This window comes from Acyrthosiphon pisum, chromosome X, assembly GCF_005508785.2.
Source record: "Acyrthosiphon pisum isolate AL4f chromosome X, pea_aphid_22Mar2018_4r6ur, whole genome shotgun sequence".
Classification (NCBI taxonomy): domain Eukaryota; kingdom Metazoa; phylum Arthropoda; class Insecta; order Hemiptera; family Aphididae; genus Acyrthosiphon; species Acyrthosiphon pisum.
Window position 1 is genome coordinate 109,127,881 of NC_042493.1, and position 24,132 is coordinate 109,152,012.

The 24,132-nt window shown below is 28.6% G+C and overlaps 1 protein-coding gene across 2 annotated transcripts in view; it reads right to left on the bottom strand.

Moving 5' to 3' along the window:
• Positions 1-2,179: 2,179 nt before the first annotated feature.
• The window catches only part of LOC100568564 (heterochromatin protein 1-like), an 85,716-nt gene continuing 63,763 nt past the window's right edge, over positions 2,180-24,132 (bottom strand). Inside the window, exons 1-3 of one of the 2 annotated variants that reach the window (XM_003245170.4) lie at positions 5,011-5,161; positions 4,565-4,874; positions 2,180-2,345 (exon numbers count right to left, since the gene is read on the bottom strand). In XM_003245170.4, coding sequence (XP_003245218.1) covers positions 4,611-4,874; positions 5,011-5,034 — 288 coding nt within the window. In that variant the 5' untranslated portion in view covers positions 5,035-5,161 and the 3' untranslated portion in view covers positions 2,180-2,345; positions 4,565-4,610. Of the gene's footprint in view, positions 2,346-4,564; positions 4,875-5,010; positions 5,162-24,132 lie in introns of those variants that run through there. The other variant, XM_008185861.3, reaches the window with a different exon arrangement.

A 24,132-nucleotide genomic window follows, 5' to 3' on the forward strand; every position in this document is an offset into this window, starting at 1 on the left:
CAGTAAACTGCTTCGATTTTCTTCAACAGTATCTTGTTTGATGGGAAAGTGAATCTAGTTGGTGCATTCGGGTGATCAAAATTTGAAATTTTCAATAGTTTTCAAAAGCGCCGTGAAAAACAAAAGAAAAATTAAGGAAAAACGGGAATTTTTACGCAAAATCTGTTTTTGAGAAAATTGATTTTGGTTTTTTGGTGTAACTTTAAAACGAATGACTGTAGATACATGAAATTTTAACTGGTTGTTTATATTTCCATTTTCTACACATGATACATTTTTCAAAATATTTTGATTTGTTTTGAGCTGTTTACCGACAATTTCAGTTTCCAATTTAATCAGTTTTTTTTTTCTATGAATGTCAATAAGACTTTTTTTATTAGCATTTAAAGTTCAAAAATTGACAAATTATGTAAAAATCACGAAAATTATCTAATTATATTGAGTTAATAATTCGTAAAAATTTTTGTTTTTAGAACTAAGATTTTAAAATGTAATACAAGATTCCTTATAGGATGATCTACCTTTATAAAAAAAAAAAAAAATGTCTATAAGAAATTCAAATTAAATTTTTATGAGCGTTTGAATTTCATATTTTTACAACATTTGATATTCACTCGATTTCTTACGTAACGATTTTCTTATTTTGTTGTAATTAAAAAAGGAATGACTGTAGATACTTGAAAATTTCACTAAATGTTTATATTCATATTTTATATATACGATAAAATTATGAAAATAATTTGACTCTTTTTGAGCTGTTTACGGACATTGTAAGTTTTAAATTTTTTAGTTTTTTTTTTCTTTAAATATCAATAAAGTTTTATCTGTTGGGCCAAAAAGTGTAAAAATTTAATACAATGCTCCTGATGTATTGTTACAATAGCAGTTGAAAAATATTAAAAATACATAGGCACAATTTTTTTTATAAGCATTTAAAGATCGAATTTAAAATTGAATAATTATTTCGTAGTTAAAAATCTATAAACTGTTCAACTTTTATATCTAAGGATTGAAAATTTAAAACAAGATTCCACGTAAGTAGTTAATTCTGTTACCAAAAAATCTAAAATATACATAATCACATTTCATTTTTATAGTCATTTTAAGATCAAATTTGGACGAAATTACATATTAAAAAACCTGGAATAACTATTTTAGTTGTTTTGTTGTGATTGTATAATATTATTCGTGGGTAATTGAAACTTATAAAGTATACTTTTATATATCTATGATAGTACAACGATTTGTTGTTGATGTATGACGCGTTACTTAATGGATATTGTGATATGATTAATTTGGAATTTATTATAGGTACTTACTTAAGGTCAATATTTTTTTTTTAATACCATAGATAAGTATATAATATGTCTTATACCAAGACTGACATACCGTCTCCGCTCAGAATCGTTTTTCTTATACAATGATATTATATCATTGAATTCAAATTTAATACCATCCATTATACAGTGACCCACTTGTAACCTACTGTACAGCAGAGCGACATCCACTTACCCACATTTTTTATTATATAATTTATGTTAACCAAATCACATAAAATCATTTTTTATTAGACTTTGATAGTCGCCTACTCCTGGTGTACACTGGATAATGTTATTATTCTAGTAGTATAACTTATAATATTATTAATAGTCTGGTGGGTGCAATTTATTACACATAAAAATTATACCTGAAATGTATTGGGCGCAATTTATATTTGTCTAGATAAACTCAATAATAATTATGAGCTCAGAATTTTAATTCTGAAATTCATCTAGAAAGTGTTGTAACTTATAAAATCCCTCCTCAATTGTATTATAGTAAAAAATTCACTGATATTGTTACATTTGGCAAATGATTAATGTAGGTAACAATAAGTAGTAATAATAATAATGAGTCAATTTAAAAAATGTTCTGATAAAAACATAAGGTAATATTTTTATCAGAATTTAAAAAAAAAAAACTTACAACATTATGCAACAGTCAAAATATTTATTCAAAGATAAAAATTCATTATTGTAATTTACAATACGTGGTTTTACTATGTCCTTGTACACTAATTGTATACGTGTATATTTAGTAGATAATATTTTTAATTATTACAAATAAGAATTATAAATGTAAGAAAAAAAATCAGTTAACAGTAACATATTAATAAAACGGATAATGTGTTTTTATTATTATTATTATTATTTGTATGTTAAAATTGTTATAATACTATGTCTGAAAATAAAAATATATTATATTGATACATTATAAATATAGACTGTGCATTTTTATTTTAGTTTTTATATAGATCGGAGACTGCTGAACGTAGTGAAGTCTCCTTGACAATATACAGCCATTATCTGAAAAATATTATTATTTTTAATGAGTTTTTATTAAAAAAAATAAATAATTTATGTACTATATACCTATCTTATAGCTATCTATAGGCTATGATACGGATATTACAGGGGTCACTATCTAAAGTAAAGTTGTAAATTAACTTCCTATGATTTTAATAATTTGTAGGTAGGTATTTGGTATATAATAAATATATATTTTACTGTATACTGCTGTTTGGTGACTTCTTACGGATGAAAAATGGTTAGTACATAATATGGTACAATACTTGAAGACTTAATAAAAGAATGGTAATTTACCAGTTTACGTGGTGCTATTTTCATTGGTCGGGAGTAGTGCGCTAATTGTAGCGATTAACATAGCGACGCTATATTATATACAATGTAGAAAAATAGTATAGCGTGCTAGAAATTTACGGTTAGTGTATTGAAAATTTTCTTTATTCTATCGCTACTTCTAACCTATTTCATGATAATTAAAATATTATAAATATTAACATAAAATATTATGTTTATTTATTTAATTAAGATGACTAGATGTCAATCAAGAAATTAAATGGTAAAAAAGAAACGTCAAGTGCTTGAACGTGTCATTAATATTGTGAAACTTATTAGGAAAAGGGAAAAGCTATAGAGGAAGCTTACACGAAACTGCATATACCTTAAAAGACCCATCGTTAGACCATGGACATTTTTTAGAAATACTTTTCTTACTTAAAAAATTTGATATTGTGTTGAGTGATCATTTAGACTATGTTAACTAGTGGTATGGATATACACAAATCCCAGCAAATGGTGAATGGAGCTTTAGAACAGTTAAAATTAATATCATGTAATGACCAAGAATTGAAAACTATTGATTCAAAATGTATTGAAAATACAAATATAAAATTAGAGACTTTGGAAGAAACTGAAGACAAAAATTATGATTTATTAATAGAAACTAGTTTACCATCAATAAGAATTAGAAAAAAAAAAACATTTTGAATCGGTTGAAGATGACCCTATTAGCGATCGATATTTAAAATTCAAAGTAGAAGTGTACAATGTTGTAATGGATGGGGTAGTTAGAAATATGGAAAAGAGATTTATATCATACTCTCAGATGTACACTGATTTATCTTGGCTTTCACCTCAAAACTTTCAGAATATTAATTCTAAACTATCAAACGAAGCTTTTGTCAATCTTGCCTTATAACTAAAAAAAACTTGATCGAGTTATTACACCTGAAAATCTGAAGTCAGAACTATTAAGTTTTGCTGTTAATTGGAAGTATTTAAAAAAATCAGTATCTGAGTCGTACCAAACAATAATGCAGCATAATAGTGACAAACACAATAATTATGATAATAATGATCATGATGAAACTGAAGACAAATTTTGTACTACATTATCATCATGTAAAAATTGTGCTGTATATTGCTTCAATGTACTAACAACGTATAAACTTTAATATGATGCATATAGCAAATTAACTTTGGCTTACAAGTGTCTTCAAACCCTTCCATTAACACAACTAAATATTGACTTATAAATCATTTAAGTGTTAAATTAGGTCACTAAAAGCATTATAAAATATTAAACTTTTATTTATTTTAGGTTGCATGTGAAAGGTCTTTTTCGATTCTTAAAAATATAAAAACAAGGCTTAGAAGCACTTTAAATGAATCAAAGTTTGATGCTTTTATGCTTATGACTGTGGAAAAAATTTGTTTGAATAGCTTAGATATAGATGAGATTATTGATGATGTAAAACAAAATAGTGATTTATTAAAAAAAGAATTATCTTACTAATTGAATTGCTTTAATAATTATTTGCACCCTTGTAATTTTTGCCAAAATAGTAGAAGCAGTTAATACATGAGTTAATTTATAATTAACTGTTAACCGTCTAATCTAAATTTTTATAAAATTTAATTAATATTGTTTTATACGTGCACGTTGCATGATGTATGAGCACTGATGCAAATAGTAAAGTTGAGTGAGTGATATTATATTTAATAAAAATATAATATTTATTATGAAATAATATTGGTTTACCCTATTACCACAATTAGTTTAGCGATCACTTTATCATTGTTCGTTGGACATTATTTTTTATAATCAAATTGACATTTCTCAAAATCATACGGTTACTAATGTTATTCACTAGAAAATAACTATAATTTCCACATTCGTATACAAATAACGTTAATTTCCGATATAACATCATTTACCGTACCTAATATATTATATTACAATAGTGCAAATTGTCCACGTTACGCGTTTCAAACAAAGTACTGTACAAAGTCACCATAAACACTCAAGCGCTCCTCATGAAACGTAATAACCATTTGTGGAATATTTTCGTTTGCATAGGAAGATGGCACGTATGATAGTTGTTCGACATCCTTCCACTTCACGAGATAGTGATAAGTGCCGTTTATAACTTTCATGTGGGCTATAGTTTCGGGAACTAAATCATCACTGAAGTCGTGAATTGGGTACTCAGAATCCGACGGAAAGCTGGGTATGAGTACTTTGGCGGTGAGCTGTTGGTTTAAAAATGTAGGTATCTAATTAACGTAAGCCATCATTACAATAACAACCGTTACAATAATAATAGGTATATTATTATAACATTGGAAACTGTAAACCGATAACATAAAATTAATAATATTCACTCACGGCACGTTGTTCTCTTTCAGGCATCTTCCGTGACGTCTTGTACACTCGTATGACTGTAAGGTGGACTTTTGATGTGGCGACTGCGCGGCTATCACTGGTAATGGTCTCCGGACTTCCGCTATCTACGGCTGCAAAACGTACGACTGACTCGGTACCAACCACGACCGCGTCCCAATGGCTCCGGGTTGAAATCGCAGCTGTTTTTTTCGTTGCGTCGGTTCGCCGCTGGCAGCGCCGCGTTCGACGAGTAGTCCCGGCGGATGTTATTGGGCGACGAATTTATAAAGGTGCGTTTACATTAGAGCCCAAACACGAACGAACGTAAACGATGCGGCCGAACGCGAACGAACGCATTCGTTCTGGGATGTAGACATGTAGTTAACTATACTGAGAACGATGGTGAAGTTAGAATTTGGCGTACCTTAGACTGGGGTCTAAATTCGTTGAGTCGATTTCCCGTCAGTTATCGTTTTGTCTGGCTATACACAACGAATTCGCTTAATATTCTCGCCGCGATTTTCCAAATATTTACGATAATTTTGACATAATTGAGTTCCGAAGTTATAACTATAATTCTATGTATAAAACTGCAAAAACAAACAAATTTATTAAAAAATATTTTTAAAAAATGATTTTACATTTATATCTCCAATATAATGTTTTTTATTTAAGCTATTTAAATTTAAAAATTAAACAATTAAATAACTAAAAATCATAAAAAAATAATAAAATATAAACTTTATAATTATTTACTAAATATTCTGTCTAAAGCTAATTATTTTCTTAAAAAAAAAAAATTAAACCTCTATTTAAATTATATTGAATTCAACCAATTTAAAAAACCTTTCAGCAAAACTAGAAATATCAAAAAAATTAATATTAGATTTATTTAATAATATATAATAATAATATTTAATAATATTTATTAATAAATATATTTAATTAATATAATAATATAAATATAAATAATTTATTATTTAATAATATTTAATAATATTTAATATTAGGCTATATTTGATTTTTATATTTAAACATTTTTATTTTTTTTTAATACTAATTTTACTTACAACATAATAAATTGAATGTAATAATAATGTAATATTCGATTAAAGATGTTATACTGTCTGTAACCGCGAAAATAGGTAATAAACACCAACTGTAGATACCTTCAACCGAAGGTTATGGGTAATTTACTTATTTAATTTAAATTTATATTTATCCATACCTTCAAATTATAAAATATAGCCATATATGATATAAGTATTAATTTTTTTAATTTAGCTTGTCCTGAACTATTTTATAAAGTGGATATTTGTTTTATGTAAATTAAATTTTCTAAAAAAAAACATAAATGGAAAAAACCGTTTCCGAAGTGGTTACCACCTACCCGTAATCTTGAAGAATTAAAACCGCTTCCAAACAGATAACCGTTAACAACATTTTTAGAGGTAATTAGAGGTAACCGGTAATCAATTACCACTAATTCTGAAAACCTCTAAGACCGGTAACCGAATTTTTCATAAGCGGTTTCACGCCCTGATTTGTTTTTTATATCTTTCAAGAATTGCTTATAATGAATTAAACATTAATAAATATTGCAAAAATATGATTTATAAAATCATTTTTATATTTTTAATATTATATTACGTTAAATTATTTCTGAATATAGAAAATATAAATTATGAAAATAAATTCATATTTGAAGATAATTTTTACCTATTAAATATAATATTTATAATGACCAATAATATTTTAATTTATATAATTATATTTATTCTTTTATATTTTGAGTGAAGCGATGAATGTATTGATTTTACAAAGATGTGTTTTTTATTTTTTTTTTATTTTTGTGCGTGTAATCGCCTTTTAGGACAGCAAAAAAGTTTGGATTTTCTTCAACATTATATTTTCTGATAGGAAAGTGAAAGTTCTAGTTGGTACTTTGGGGAGGGGGTCAAAAGTGAAAATTTTCCAGTAGTTTTCAAAAGCGACGTGAAAAACAAAAGAAAAATTAAGGAAAAACGGCAAAATTTTACGCAAAATCTGTTTACAAGAAAATCGATTTTGGTTTTTGGTTTAACTCTAAAACAAATTACCGTTGGTTCATGATATGTTGACTGAATGTTTATGTTAGCATTTTCTATACACTATACCCTTTTCCAAATATTTTGAATTGTTTTGAGTTGTTTACGGACATTTTCTGCTTCTATTTTTTTTTAGTTTTTTTCTTTAAATATCAATAAAATTTTATTTGTTTGTTAAAAAAGCTTAAAAATTTAATAGAAGACTCTTAGTATATTGTTTCAAAGAGAGATAAAAAAAATGAAAAATCCCTAGTAACAATTTTTTTTTATAAGGATCAAAAATTCAAATACTGACAAAATACGTAAAAATGTCCAAATTATTTTGAGTTAGAAATTCATAAAAAATTATGATAATATTCTTTTTATATCTAAGATTTGAAAATGTCATTAAGGATTCCGTAAAAGTTTATCTATCTATTAAAAAAAAAAAAAATATATCTACAAGAAAGTAAAATTAAATTTTTATGAGCGTTTGAAATTCATATTTTTACAACATTTGATATTCACTCGATTTCTCATGTAACGTTTTTCTTATTTTATTGTAATTAAAAATCGAATGACTGTAGATACTAGAAATTTTCACTGAATGTTTATATTAGCATTTTATATATACGATAAAATTTTGAAAATAATTTGACTCTTTTTGAGCTGTTTACGGACATTGTCAGTTTTCAATTTTTTTAGTTTTTTTTCTATAAATATCAATAAAGTTTTATCTGTTGGGCCAAAAAGTGTAAAAATTAATACAAAGCTCCTGATATAGCAGTTGAAAAATATTAAAAATACATTTGCATCATTTTTTTTTATAAGCATTTAAAGTTCGAATTTTAACAAAATTTATTAAATTTAAAATGTAATAATTATTTTGACGTTAAAAATCTATAAAATGTTCAAGTTTTATAGCTATGGATTGAAAATTTAAAACAAAGTTCCACGTTAATAGGTTATATATAAATTACTTTAGTCATCCTAATATCATCATTAATCTTGATTGTCTTGTCCGTGTTGACTATCACTGTCGTATTATTATGCCTGTACCCATTATATTATTATTAAATAGTTTTTATTTTTGCTTCGAAAGCCGTCCCACATTTGCATGACACGCGCGCGCGCGTGTGTGTGTGTTTGTGTGACAGATTTTGTCATCAAAGAAATATTTTAATTCGTCAATTAAATAATGTAAATTTGTTTTTTTTTTTAAATTATCGTATGGGATCCGTATATTTGATTTCAAAATCAAAAGGAGCCGTGCACCCAACAAGATTGAAAACCACTGTTACATACACCGCTTTAACCTACAACACAAACGGACTTCAAATTTGATTAGAAAACGAAAATTCACAAATAGGTATAATAATAATAATATGGTTAAAATCACGATGTGATGTCGTTGTTAAAATTTAAATGTTGATTCGATACGGGTGCCATGACTGTTGGCCTGCCGCTTGCGGCATAAAACTATGACCGTAAACCACTATTTAAAATAAGTATGTTTGCCCTACGAGCTATGACAAGACGGTATACGATTTAAATATTGCTGCTGGTACACTTCTAGTAGACTATGTATATTATAATTTATAATTTAATACGATCACTATATATATTTTTTTATTTTATATAAGTACAACATAACAATGTGTATTAGTTTTCATTTTAACCGATACTTAACAGTCGTAAATCACATGACGTTTGGATTTAAATCGTATGCCGCGTGTTAACATTTTTATAATGGGTCGTTGGGCAACCATACTACCTTAAATCGTGCTATAGACATACATATAGGTAGTCTATAGATATATAGCTGGCGACCACGAAATTGGCCGTCGGGTGGTAGTAAGTACAATACTGTGCTTTCCTATACCCCACGGACAAAAATAATGGTCTTCGCGTTTTATTAGTACATTAGTATGCATATTATTATATACATATAATTATATTACATTTATAATATAATAGCAACGCGTTTTCATGATTATCTTGTACAGATAATTTAACGTTGCTTAAAATATGGTAGTATTTATCGATGTGCATATAATATTGGCTGTTGTACATATTATACTATACATATATATATACAAAACTCTGTATTTGAGGACGTGGTTTTAGCACGTATATGCGTGTTCAGGTATTGAAAATAAATAGAGGTAAACCTACCCTGCAACCAATCCCCTAACCGCCACAACAATTCTATTGTGAAATTCTCGGTAAACTATATTATATTCCCTGGGTTTCTTGCCAGTTTCATCGTCTCGTCGAGATATACATCGACGTGAACGGTTCGAATAGTTATATAATATAATATATTATACAGGCATACCGACCGTCGCCGCACCTCCGTCCCTGTATTTGTACAATATAATATTGTATAAGATACGGTGCAATAAACATGTCACCCCGGTGCCTTGACAAGGGTCTCTCACGGTCGTATTTTACCCATACCCATTGAGTAGTGGCGTGGTCGAGGGTGGAAAGTGCACGTTTTCAAAAGGTCCACATATAATATTGTATATATAATATAATATAGGTACTGTGTGAAGATACCCGCCGACGCATTGGAATTTGGAGATCGTAAATTTGATTTCGTATATTCATCGTATACGACTTCAGAACAGACCTTCGGGTCGTTTACTTACACAGAATATAATATATGTGTGTGTGTGTGTGTGTGTGTGTGTTCGCGCACGCGTGTGTATGTGTGTGTGGGTTAAAGGTTGAGGAATAATATTTATCTCAACAAAGACGAATAAACGATTCCGTTGGAATTAAGTAAAAATAAAATAACTTTTGATTTTAAATAAACATGATATTTGTATCGGTATAATTTAATATCCTTACATACCAACCTAATGACGAATAACATACCGAGATAAAATATATAGAAATTAGTCATTATCAGTAATGACTAGTCATTAGTCATAAGTCATTAGTGACAATGGCTAATTCGGCTAGGGAATGTAGACATTGCTAAAACAACTTAAAATGACTGTATAGTCAAAGTGAATATTTCTTAAATGACAAGAAAATATATAAATAGACAAAAGCGTATAATAAACTGCAAAATATTTTAATACGCACGTATCCCACTCATATGCGTAACTATAGACCCTTAGGTTAAGGGGGCTTCAGTCCTAGTCTTTTTTTAATAATGTATAGGGGCTTTGAGAAATTCTGGGGGGGCTGAAGCCCTCCAAATCCTCCCATTGGCGTATGGTCTTTATCGGTTATCCTAAAAATTAAAAAAAAAATCGGCTAATATTTAGTATAACGTAAGTTAGTTAAACGTTAGTTTAGTATAACGTTAGTACAAATGTATAGCAGTCTGTTCACAATAACAAATTGTTTGATATATTCACATCTTAGTTGTTTTACATAATGTTTAGTTTTATAAAGATAATTGTGTTGTTCATATTCTGTTTATTATTAATAAATATATAAAAATTATGATTAAATTAATGAAAATTATTATAGATGATTTTTTTTCTTTTTATAAAATCATTATAATTATATTGTAATACTTTAGTTGGTCCTATAGAGCAGTGCGTATCAACCTTCTTTTTGTTACGACGACACCATAAGTTGGATCCACAAATATGGCGACACACTTAAAATAATTAATGGATTTTTAAAAAAGCAACAGTTAAAACCTGATTATGTAAACTGAGAATGAAACAATCTTTGAATTCAATAATGAACCATTAGCCATATTTGCGTAATAAAAACAATGAAATTCTGAGCGAAAACAATTCTGTCAGCCTATACTTTGCCGCCATTACACTCTCACCTCGCAGGGGCATATTTGGGGGGGGAGGGGTATTAAGAGAACTGTCAAGTCGGGACTACTAGATAAATTCATATCCCCCCCCCCTTAAGACAAAAACCTAAATATGCTATTGTCGCTTTACCTAACCTTATCACGCCATAGCCCGTCGTTGCTCGTCAAAGAGTTTGTTTTTTTTTTTTTATGAATTTATTACATTTGTAAAACAATATATTCGCTACATTTTTATATTATCATTAGTAGTATAATATAATTATGTCAACAATGGCAAATATTTAAATAAACCTAAAAAGAATATTATTTTTTTCGGAAGCTAGAAAAATATTTGAGTGCAAACTATAAACGGGGCGAAATAATAAGTAATAAACACCCTCTTAGCTAGTCTCAACCTCCCAATTTTTGAGGAATCTATTGATATAACATTTGTTAAAAACGTATCAGGAGTTTTTGAGACTATTGACATCGGATAAACCAACGTCGATTTTTAGCTGTGTGATCCGACTTCACCCATAAAAATATTAAAATAATATACAATTATAGCGTTGTTATTATGGGTGTCTCTTAGTTGTTTGATCTCACCGGTGACGGGTCTCACATATCAAGGTTCTGTCAGACTAACAATTATCGCAAAGATACCGAACAAACACGATGTCATTAGTAATGTTGAGGATGACTAAGATTTAAAAATTTAAAAATGTTAAAAAGTTTGAGAACCTCTGGATTACAATGACCTACGTAATGGCAAGGTTCACTCGAAGCCTTTTATATGGCAGGGTGGACCTTAACCTAACCTATACTTGACCCCATTTTCACAGTATGTAATTACTGTTTTATAACATTTTGTGATATGTCTACTCGACAAAACATAATGGTTGTCTGCAGCGATTGACTTCAAGGAATTTTTTTCAGCATACGCTGCGGATTTCGTACAACATTTTTACATTAAACACGAAGTTGTGTATAGTATGGGTGATAAAAATATTTCTTTATGTACATTTACTGGCCCCCGGTTGTTTTTGGAGGCAAGCTGACTTGATGGCGCCGATCGATTATTCGATAACATTCGTTTTCTTTTGAACCAGCAGATATTGTTATGACTATTATACAGGGTGGAGTTTTGAGCATGCTCGCCCATAATTACGTATTATATAATTTATGCATATAATCAATTTCTGATTTTTTGGAACATTCATTTAAAAAAGAAAAATGAGATATTTATTATTAAAGGTGTAATAAATAAATTATATTTTTAAATAAAAACAACAATATTAAAGATACAAATGCGGCGTGCGAGTGCTTTTAAAACCACCCTGAATAGAAATGCACACAATTATTAAAGCCGGTCGTCGACTGTAGAACCACTTTTAAACATTGCATGTAGGGTCGATGTCTTTCTACAGGTTAGGATAGGTTATTTCTGTAGCGTATAACCTGTTGCGGCATATTTCAATGTCAACGGCAATTTATTATCCTCGTGTGTATACAAAACCCATTATGAGGGTGTATAATAATAATAATAATAATAATAATAACACTGACCTTATCTATATAATAAAATATATTGTTTATCGCTTGTCTGAGAAGAAAAAAAAACAGCTGTCACGTCGGCGTCGGACAAGGGTCGTTTTTTTTATTTTCTCACAGTAATAATAAGTTATCGTCGTCCCTTTTTAAAGGTTTGGGACAGGTTTTATACGCCCCACGACGATTGTAACTATCTACAGATATTTTATTTTATTATTTTATACTGTACTGGTAAATGAATTCACAAAAATATAAAGATAATTCCAAAGCCGTCGAAAACCGTACTCGTACGACCAATATATAGCAGAGTTATTCAAACTCGTTCTTCCCACGGCTCCTTAGTGTGTTCACGATATTTTTACGACTTTTAAATTATTAGTAAAAATTAAAACAATACACTAGTCGATATAATGTGTTCAATATGGATGATAATAACAGTGACTTTAGTAATACAAATAAAAATTCAAATAGTCGCGTAGTGTGTTTGATTTTCGTTTCCATAATAGCTTTAATGTTTATAAATAATATTTATACCTATTAAACATGACCTACATAATTTATTTTGGTTTACGGCACATTGAGAGCCGCGATGCACAGTTTGAATAGCTCTTCACTATAATAGTATAACCGGCATTATTACATATTATCTAAATAATTATTCAATTAGTATTGATATTATATCGTTTTATTCATGAGAATAAATATACGTTATTGTAAATGGTATGAGTAATAAGCTATAGTTAATACATATTTTTACGTAATTTTGTGAATGAGTAGATATTTTAGTAATATTAAATTTTTTCGGATTTTTCATGGATTTTCGACGACGTTTAACATTATCTACTTTATGTAAACGGCATCCACGTTTCTATTTGCCACTATTAAATACGCCGTTAATAAGTTTATTAGATACCAAATGCCTAAAATAACAAGATTAGTCATTTTTTTACGACGACCAAATCAAAATGACATTTTCGTAGGTCATATTATAACCTGGCATGCCTCTATAATAATTTACACTGTCGATAAGTACCTACTATTTGATAACGTTTTAGTATAATATTATGTCTAGACTAGGGTTGCCAGATTTTGAAATTACCAAACCGGGACATCGTAATATTGAATATTTTTGCTTACATAATATAAGTTATTTGTTTTCCTTTTTTAATTTAAATATTAATTAGCCAATACAATTTTTTCACATTAAATTACTACTATTGTTATTACTTTTTACTAGGCACTTATTACTCATATTGATATACTTATCGTATGCCCCCAACACATCAGTCGAGTGGAACGTTTATGTTCAGCGAGTACAAAAACATTTTGCGACCAAATTGTCGGCAAATTTAGTTAAATATTATTAATTTTTTTACAATTTTTTTATATAAATAAGAACCTATATAATATGATTGATATGTTTTGATTTTTTTATTATGATATATTCCTTAGTTATAACCAAGGCTGGGCATTAACGAGTTAAAAAGTTAAAGTTAAGTTAAGTTAATAAGTTAATTTTATATTAACTTTTTAACTTAACTAGTTAATTTTGGCTTTTCATTAACTTAACTGTTAACTTACTAAATTTCTTTTTTAATTAACGTGAAATTAACGAGTTAATTTTTCATTTCAAGAAGTAAGTTAAGTTAATTTATTTTGTTTTTAATTATATCATAATTCACTACTTCAGTATATTTCGTTTCATGCCAAAAAACATTTACCGTGAATTGTTTAAAGTAAAAAATGTATATAATTCGAATTTAACTAATATGGAAACACTGTATAAGATATAAACACTATAGTCTATAAGTTAGTTTTGGGTTGGAAAAAAATTAAGTATGTTAGCATTGTATAAACAAATTAACTTTTTTTTAACTTAATAAAAAGTTAACAAAAAGTGTGTATTAACTTTTAACTTAACTGAGTTAACCTATAGTTAAATTAACTTTTAACTTTTAACTTTTTGTTATTGGTGCATATTAACTTAACTTAACTGAGTTAAATAAAATCATTAACTTGCCCAGCCTTGGTTATAACTCGTTTGTTATACGTATTACTTTCTGTTATTTTTGAATAAACATTAGGTTCAACTGCTATTTGAAACCAATATTCGATAATATATCACTAGAAAATAAATTGAACGAAAATAAAAATGTATTTATCACCATTAAAAAAATTGTGTTTCATACACTACGCAAAATACTTGACAATACAAGTAACACACTTTACTGCATCCTTACTACTGTCAATTGTCATTATCATAGGGGTGGTCGGTAATTGTGCCACATTATTTTTATCTACCTGCTCCGTATAAAATATTTATTTAAATTTTACTACTCGGCGTTTGGGCCACAAATGAAATCTATATTTTTAAAGAGTACCCGGAAATATACGAATGTATAACGTTTATTAACTAATTATTATTTTTTTCTAATTCATAAAAATACACCGGTGGGGAAATAGCACCGCCACAATGAATAATGATAATGTTAATTTATTGTTCTGTGGCATCTATCACAAATCCATTTAAAAGCAATTACCAATTTCTTCTCGATTTCAAAATGATATATTTCCAAACCACATGTACCTATACCAACAGTAACTTGTAAACCACGGTCAAAGCAATAAAGGATAATTGATTTTGATGTTTTTATAGTAGTATATTTTTGCTTGTCTTGAAGTAGACAAAATACTAAAGGAACATGTGCATTATCTTTATAGCCATGAACAGAAAATAATTGATAAAAATGCTTTGCATAGTAGGTATTTGAAAGTTCTGTCAACATAAACAGATTCTAACGAGCATAAGGAAATTTAAATTTGTAATAGGCAATTTATATGATAAAAATTCGTTTAAAATAGTGGCCCAATCACAGGTTTACCTGTTATAAATGTAAAATTAAGGTGGCTTAATTACCGTATACCTTTTTGAAAATAAGTGAATTGTGGCACAATTCCTGGGTGCCCAATTATATATGTACGCATTATTAATAAAGGGGCAGCAGCACTACAATTTCTAAGGAGTAGTAGGTATAAGGCAATTAACTACGTTACTGGCGGCGTTTCCATTTTCCGCCAAAGGACCCTTTTATGTAATAAAATAGTTATCAGTGATTGGATTTAATAAATTATAGACATGTAGTTTATACTCGGTAATAACACCCTAAATAACTGTGTTAAAAACGTTTATTTATCGGAGATCAAGATTGTGTAAGTCCGTTGCTATTTAATTCGTCACTCACAGGATTAGCTAGTATCTATTATATTTATACTAAGTAGAGAGGTGGATTTCCCGTTAGTCATTGTAGGTAGCTTTTATATCGTCAAATATTATTATAATAATAAACGTAAACGTCTTTACTCTATAGTGACCTTAAATTTTAACTCCTTTTTTTTTTAGTTCGGCCATTACTTTTTTTGAATTCAAGTGCAATTTGACCATTTCTTTTTAGGTAATAAGTGCAATTCGACTATCCCCGTGCTACCTACCGGAAAATTGTCCATACTTCCTCTTATTATTGTATGTATTATATTAATATTTTATTTTATTACGGGAAAGTGTATGCGGCTCGAGTTATTAAGATAAATAACATATCATTACGGTCGTACAATTATACTATAATATCTATTATACATTTATACTGCTAAATATCTGATAAATGACAGGTAAATATTCACCAAGACCGGAACCACAACTTACTTTCAGATATTAAACTATTCAAATCTGTGTTTTGTCCTTCCACATCACTGTGTTAAACAACAGATTTGAAAACCCCCAACTAAAATAGGAGCGGTAGTGGGTGGTCCATTAAAACAGAACACGATCATTTATTAGAAGTTTTACTACGTAAATTTAAGTATCGTTCCTCCAAAGTCCAAAAACCATAACAATACTTACGATTTCAAGTTAATATAGCAATTTATAAAAAAAAAAATTAATTTAAATAAAAAAATAATATGTCATTATTACATGTAGGAAATATAGTAACTGAATAAAAAAAAAATATATTTTTTATCGTTTTAAGTGAGAAAAATAAATACTATAAAAATGTATATAAGTTTGAAAATATCAATCAAATAATATATATTATATATTATATTTTATACAAACAGCTCTATAAGTCGGGCGTATGTAAGAGGACGCTACCCATAAATTTGTTTTCTCCGTCTTACACACGCATGACATAGCAAATTGTCGTACTTAGTTTCAATAGTGTGATGTTAGTTTTGATACTAGAGTGAATTGATCTATCATAAAACATTTAGGTAAAAACATTTTTTAATATTTAATACACGTTGAGCTTCGGATTTTGGTATAGTCTGCTCTGTGTAATTCGCGAAAATTTGTAAATTATTTTAAGTTGGAAATTCATAAACATTTTTCTTTTTATATTTAATATTTGAAAATCGAAGTCAAGACCCAGCCTCAGATACGGCCATGGGCGCTATTGATCCAATCTAATGTTTTGTTAACCCCAACATATTATCATATTGTTCATATATGACAGGGGCTCTCGGATTATCCTACAACACGAAATATTGATTTTGCTAACATGTAAAAACAGGTCAGTGGTATTATACGAAGAAAAAATTATCCCTTACTAAATTTACCCATCATTAATTCAGGTTATTATATATTTTCAGATACAGCGAAATGTATTGCATTCAATGTCTTACTGTCTCATTTACGACAATCAGGAACCGTCTTTTTCCTGATCTCGAGTCTTGGTTCCTACATATTTTTAATTAAACTGTGTGTGGCTCACGACACTCTTATCACTGGCCACCTCTGGTGTACAGCTGGGTAGTCGTTTTTCTATACATACATTATTTATGTGACCCACCTACTAACAGCAGCTATAGGGCAAGGTGGGAAAACAAAACGTAAATGGCAAAACAAGGGGGTATGCATAAAAACTAGGGTTGCTGTACGTGACTTCATCCGACTGTATTGCACCTATCGTGTATTAAAATAATATGTTCTAAGAGCAAACAGCGATCGTAAAATTATTGATATTATTCTATATAGTTGCGAGTCAGGCCGTAAGCAAAGATATTGGCTTGGGGGGGTTCAAACTCCTCCCATCATTGTCCTTTTTTTTAATCTATGTTATTAGAGTTAATGGTTTTATCGAATTAAAACAAGCGTGCCTACATGAGTGAGATTCTTTTGAAGTATATTATTATAGCATCCATGGATGTAATCATTATTTATAAACTTAAAAATTAATATAAATATAACACTATGTACATATTTATATATATATTTTATAATTTGTTTTCATTGCCCCTCCATGCAGACATGCAGGGCCTGCCGTCATAGTTGTGGTACACATTAACAGTGAATATAATAATAATAATATAATATAATAATTCACGCAGGTCACAATATTATACAGATTCGCCGACATTTTCCAAAAAAATCTACATTAAACATGGTGATCGGCCAATATTTATTAAGGCATGTTATTTATAATATTATTAAATGCTGCAGCATAATGATACGTACATTGTAGAATAATATTATTATTTTATTATTTTTCAATTGGACATTTGTATGTTTTACTTCGCTAGTAATAAATATTTTACTTTGTACTTAAAGTGTAAAATGGTGTTTAACAAAAGATACGTACGTGATCTACCGGATATTGGTATAACAATACCTCTATTATAACAGCTGTATAGTATGCCAATACAATATAATAATAATATACTATTACTATACAATATATTATTATTATTATTATTATAAGCCGTAAAATACGGCAGAGGACACGCTTGTTGAAGCACCGAACCCTTATAAGCACACAAAACGATATATTTTGGATGGTCCACAGCTATCGGAAACCCTGGAACGTCTGTATACCCTAATTCCTAAAGAAGGGCCGTATTTATTATTCTTTATAAGAATTACTATTGTACAACAACCTACTAAAATACGTGTATTTAGTATTTAACGTATATTTTGTATTTCTAGTTTCAAGTACAGACACAGACACACGCAAACAAACTCCAACACAACACACATTTTTGCACAACATATATTATTATATATTCGATATTATTTGCCCGGCCAACCAGACCACTAATATTCAAAGCAGTACCACGGACATCGTTCCGTCATTTTTCTGGATTTCTAGGTGATAGTACGTGGGTGGTGGTGGTAAAAAGGCAATAATTGGTGTCCGGGCGGGAGTACAAAGACTATCGGCAGCCGGCCCTTACGATTGGTATTGTCAAATTGTGTTATTTATTTTTATTTTTATTGTAGGCTTTGCACAAAACATGTGTGTATAATTTACAATGAACCGACAACAGGTGGTGCATTATATTGTGTTGTATTAACACTAACAATATTATAATATAACATTTAAAAACATTATTCGAATAGTAACGAATAACGATAGGTACTATTATAAGTATTTGTACATTAGTTTAAGTTTGGAAGTTTAAGTCTACATTATCGTTCGTCATATTCATCTCCTAAGTTGCCCATTGACTAAGTAGTTGGCATTGGCATGAGTCAGCATTATGGACATAAAAAAGCGCAGTGAAACGTGTTGGGCGCCGAGACAGGAAGGTACTTTAATACATATTAGGGACGGAAATTTGGGACATTCGATTTTGCCATTTAACAATCCTTCGACGAACCTGCAGATACCTGTGCTACGTCTACGTTCAGCCAACTAGGTACATATCGTTATTCGTTATACGTATTATGCTATGATATATTTAATATAGAATTTATTTGAGTAGGTATACCTTACTTATTGATAATATTCCAAGAAATTATAATCAAAATATTTTATTTCAAAAATCATGTTAATTATTGCCTAAAATGGTGTATTGTAGGAGACAAATTATTGTTGGGTTTATGTTAGATAATCAATTAAAATTAAGTTTTTTATGTTCTATGTTCACCTACATGTATAATTCAATATTTTATAAATACCTACGACTCATCATAAGCGCAACTTGGCTTAGCCCCCCCCCCCCCCCAAAAAAAAAACTTGTAATAGCCGCCACGAAATGAATTATTCAATTGTTTCCTAAAATATCAATAAACCGTTAAAACCCTCACAATAGGCATTTCTTATTTTTTTTTGGAAAAAAATTTAATTATCTAATTTTTATTTAAGCTCTATAACTATTTTATATTGCCTGTGATAAATACGGTAAATATCAGTAGCTGTATGCCTGTATTTGTTTTAAGTAATCAATTTAAGTCGGTATATTGTTAAGATTACTATACATAATTTTACGGTATAATGTGCACTGAACCATGATATAGATGCAGTGAATTTCGGAATAAAAATACGCGGAAAAATCTCCGATGAACAATTCCGGAAAAAATACCCGACCCTAAGAAATATAACTCCCAGACTACAACATTAGGTCGACTTTATTAATATTGCACTGTCATACTAAAAACAAAATTATTCTTTTTGACAGACAAGTCTTACGAGTTCAAAAAGTAAAAAAAAAAAGCGCCTGAAATGCACAAATCGGTAACACAACATGCGTGACCATGCACGAGGTCATAATTAAATATATTATTAACAACAGACATTTTCTTTTTTCGTAACTTTAGATATAATACATGTCCTGTCGATTTTTTTCCGTTATCATTAAAAGTCCCTTGATACATGATATTAAAGTATTTCACTATTTCCTCTTTGGAATGCGATTATGCGATTATTTGATCAATCGAACTCCTTTCGGTAATTAATAATAGTACGTTTTAAAATCTAGGCCACTACAGCACTATACATTTAACACGCCTAAATATGTTTGTTTGTTAGAAATATTCAACTGTTCATTATGGGTAAATAATTTAGTATCTTAGAGAATATTATATGCTCAAAACTTTCTTAAGGCGCCCGGTGCCAATGTGATTTTGTCCTCAAAAACACGGTTTACGGGAATAATGATCCTGCCCTGTAGAGTTAACCAAATTTGATAATTTTTTTTTTATTAATAGAGGAGAATATTCTACAGCCCACATCGAACTCTTTTTTTCGATATTTTCATCTCAAACTTAATTATAAGTCTTTAAAAAAAGACAATTTTTAGCTTTTTTTATAAATTATTTTATACTATTATTTAAAATAAAATACAAAATCAGAGATCGTTGCGGGCAGTAGGAAGTCTTCTTCTTTCAGATAAAAAAATAGTCATCAAAATCCGACAATTCTATATGGGCTTGAGAGTAAAGTTATTCCCGTAAAGTAATTTTTTCGATATAATACACCCTATCAACCACCCCTAAATAGTTATCGGGTAGTAGATTAGTGGAGAAGTCTTATAATTGAGGTAGCAACTAAAATATAAAATTGAATTTTCAAATTTTATAGAATTGTGGAAAATTTGAAAAACTGGCACCAGGACCCTTAATGAATTTTATATTTGACTAGCTGACCCAAACAGCGTTGCAGACCGACATGCCAGAGATATGTTTTATTCTTTTTAAATAAATTTGTAAAAAAATGTATGTATCATAATGTAATATATACAATGTATAATAGTAACCAAATAAATTAACAAAAAAAAATATTCTTTTTTCTTGTGATGAAAAAAAATTAATGAATATATTCATATATGCTGTCTTTTAACCAACTAAGTATAGAAAAAATAAGCTATAAACACCCTTTAAATCTTATGGAATTGAAAGCGGTTCAGTAGTTTTTGAGTGTATTATCCTTGGATACACCAATTCTTGTTAAAAATACAATTACCAAATATTAAAATATTATAAATTATAATGTTTACCTGGTAAAACAATACTAATCTGCTATCTTCTATTATCATATAGATAATATTATATACAAGGGTGAGACATACCATGTATTTAAGTGTGATCGAAGAGAATTGTAATAACCAAAGTGGTTACATGTAATTAAAATGCGGTATCGCAACAAACCGTTATAAGTGAAACCACAATATAAATATTTATATATTATTTTAATTTGTACTTTTAATAATAAATTAAAAACACAGACAAAATAATAGGTAAACACAATGGTCAATAATAATAATAATAATAAAACAACCATAATATATAAATTAATTATTTAATTCAAAAAATAGCTGATAAAAATTTGTCTTTATCGTATAACCAGTTTTAATACCGCAAAATATAACCATTACGATAACTAGTTGACTCTTCGTTCACCGTGATACGGTGTGTACTAGTCATAGGCATGTCCTATCTATGTATTTATTAATATCTATGACTGATACTATATTATAATATGCAACCAATGGCAACCATTTGTATAGATAAATGTCATCGTAAAAAGGCCTTTCAATTATTTCCCAAATTTTCCAATTTTCCGAGCAACTCTTCTAGGTTTGTTTTCCGTAATAACCTTATTCAAATTATTACGAACATTGAAATAAAAATTAGCAAGGTCCAGCTGTTCTCGATTTATGCGGTTACCAACATACATCTTTTCATTTTTATTACAATATAGATATAAGTAGGTACTTGTACTAGATTAGACTTTCAGATATACTTAAGTGCGATTAAAATATTTGATATCCCTTTTGATTTGTAAGATGAGACTTAACGATAAAAATCTATTTTAAAATCTATTTCAAGCAACGTTTGAATAACTGCATTGTTTCTTATTAAAAGATATTCTACACAATATGAAAACACAGTTTTTTTTCATAGTTATGTTATGTTCAAATCTGGACAAAATTACATATTTTGTTGTAAATTAAAAATATTATTCGTGGGTACTTTAAATTTCTTATGTACCATGTGACTTCCATGTAATTTAACCATGTGATTAGTCATGTATATTATTACCTAGGTACAAATAATGGAATATGATAATATGCAAATAATATTAATTCAACTTGCTGACTACTGTATTAATAATAATAGAATCGTATACAGTGATATTACTTATTTCATTGAATTCAAATTTAACAATATCCATTACAGTGACCCACTCGTGATCTACTGTATAGCAGAGCGACCTCCACTAACCATGTTTTTTTTTTAATATCAATATTTTAATAATGACCGTAAACAAAAATAATCAACTGGAGTAAATATTTCCTACATTAACCGGCAATTATAACTCTCGTCTCCCACTACCAGTTGTTAAGAATACTTTTCAAATGTATTCAGAAGACGAAGATATTTAAATAATTGGTGTCATTTGTATTTTGAATACTGTCTATCAGAATACTTTACAAGTACTTTTTTGTAATATATTAAAATGTATATATACATATTATATCAATCACAAAACATGCATGCTTAAAATTATTAATAAATATTGAATTTGAATTATTAATAAATCGGGTACCTACATTTTTTAATTACCAACTTTAATAATTTCAGATGTCACATACCTACCTATTAAGTTGTGAAGTTAAATTTCAACATTGTGTATTATATTATGAACTTTAGGTATTGTGTTATCTAAAAAATTTCGTTTTATGTTATTTACAATTAGAACGTTACACAATATTTGCGTTTATCATAATTTAGAACTAAAACGATATACGAGTTTTGCGCTTATTGTTATTTAAAATAATGTTAATACCTATTAAATTTAAAAATAATAACGTATGTGGGTGGGTAATGGCCCGGATACGGAGTATAATATAATCAGTTCTTAAATTGTTTGCATGAAATAAATGTTTTTACGAAACCAATAGACCTTTTAAACAAATAGATTTTAAAATATTTCATTTTGCGTTGTTTTTTGTTCAATGATATTCTATGAATTGCGTTTTGCGTTATGTTTTGTTTAATGATATATTTTTTAATCGATATATTGGTTTTGTCGTATTTAATTATTTTCGATTACTGCATTCCGTTATAATTGCGTTTACAAATTTCAATCGTTGTTTGTCAAATATAACGTTTGCAAGCCCTGAATTTACCATTGGTAAAATAGTCACAATCGCGGTTCAAGATAGTCATAAATCGTGGTTACAACAACTATGAACTAATAAAACTTACGACTGTGGGTATTAACATGACACAAACAATATGGTATGATCACAAGAGTCGAGATTCAATTCAATTCCGCGCAAACGTTTTCGTCACGGCTTGGTTACTCATATTATTATCATATTGCCATTAAATTATTATTACTATACATTGCGCTACGATTTATAGGTAGTTAATTTTAGGGTAGGATTAATGACATGTAAATTCCATCGATGTTCTTTTTTACTTCAAAAAAATATATTATGAATTTCACCGGTATATGAGTTCGTATTTTTGACCTGAAAAACACGTAAACTCAACCGATCAAACTGTCTTATTTTTTTTTTGTTAATTTAATATTCATTAAATCATTATATTTCAACTAATTAATGATTTTTATTGATTATTACTTATTGATTATTATTTATTGATTATTGATTATTGATTATTGGTAAATGATTTTTAAAATTATTGTATTGAAATATAATATATGTAGAGGGCCTGGAATTATATCAGGGGGGGGGGGGGTGTACTTCACGCTAAACCATTTGGCTATTTGCACCCATACTACGAATAATATATTATAATTGTTATAATTGGAAAAAAAATACTGGTTCCTGTTATATTGTAATAGTTCGACGTGATTATTTTAATATTAGATACTAAGTTTTACAGTTATTCTTTGGGTTTTTGGTTTTTGGTTTTTGGTTTTTAATTTCATTGTTGAGACAGATAAAAAATCCGTATACAGTGACATGTTTATGTATATTGTATGACTTGTA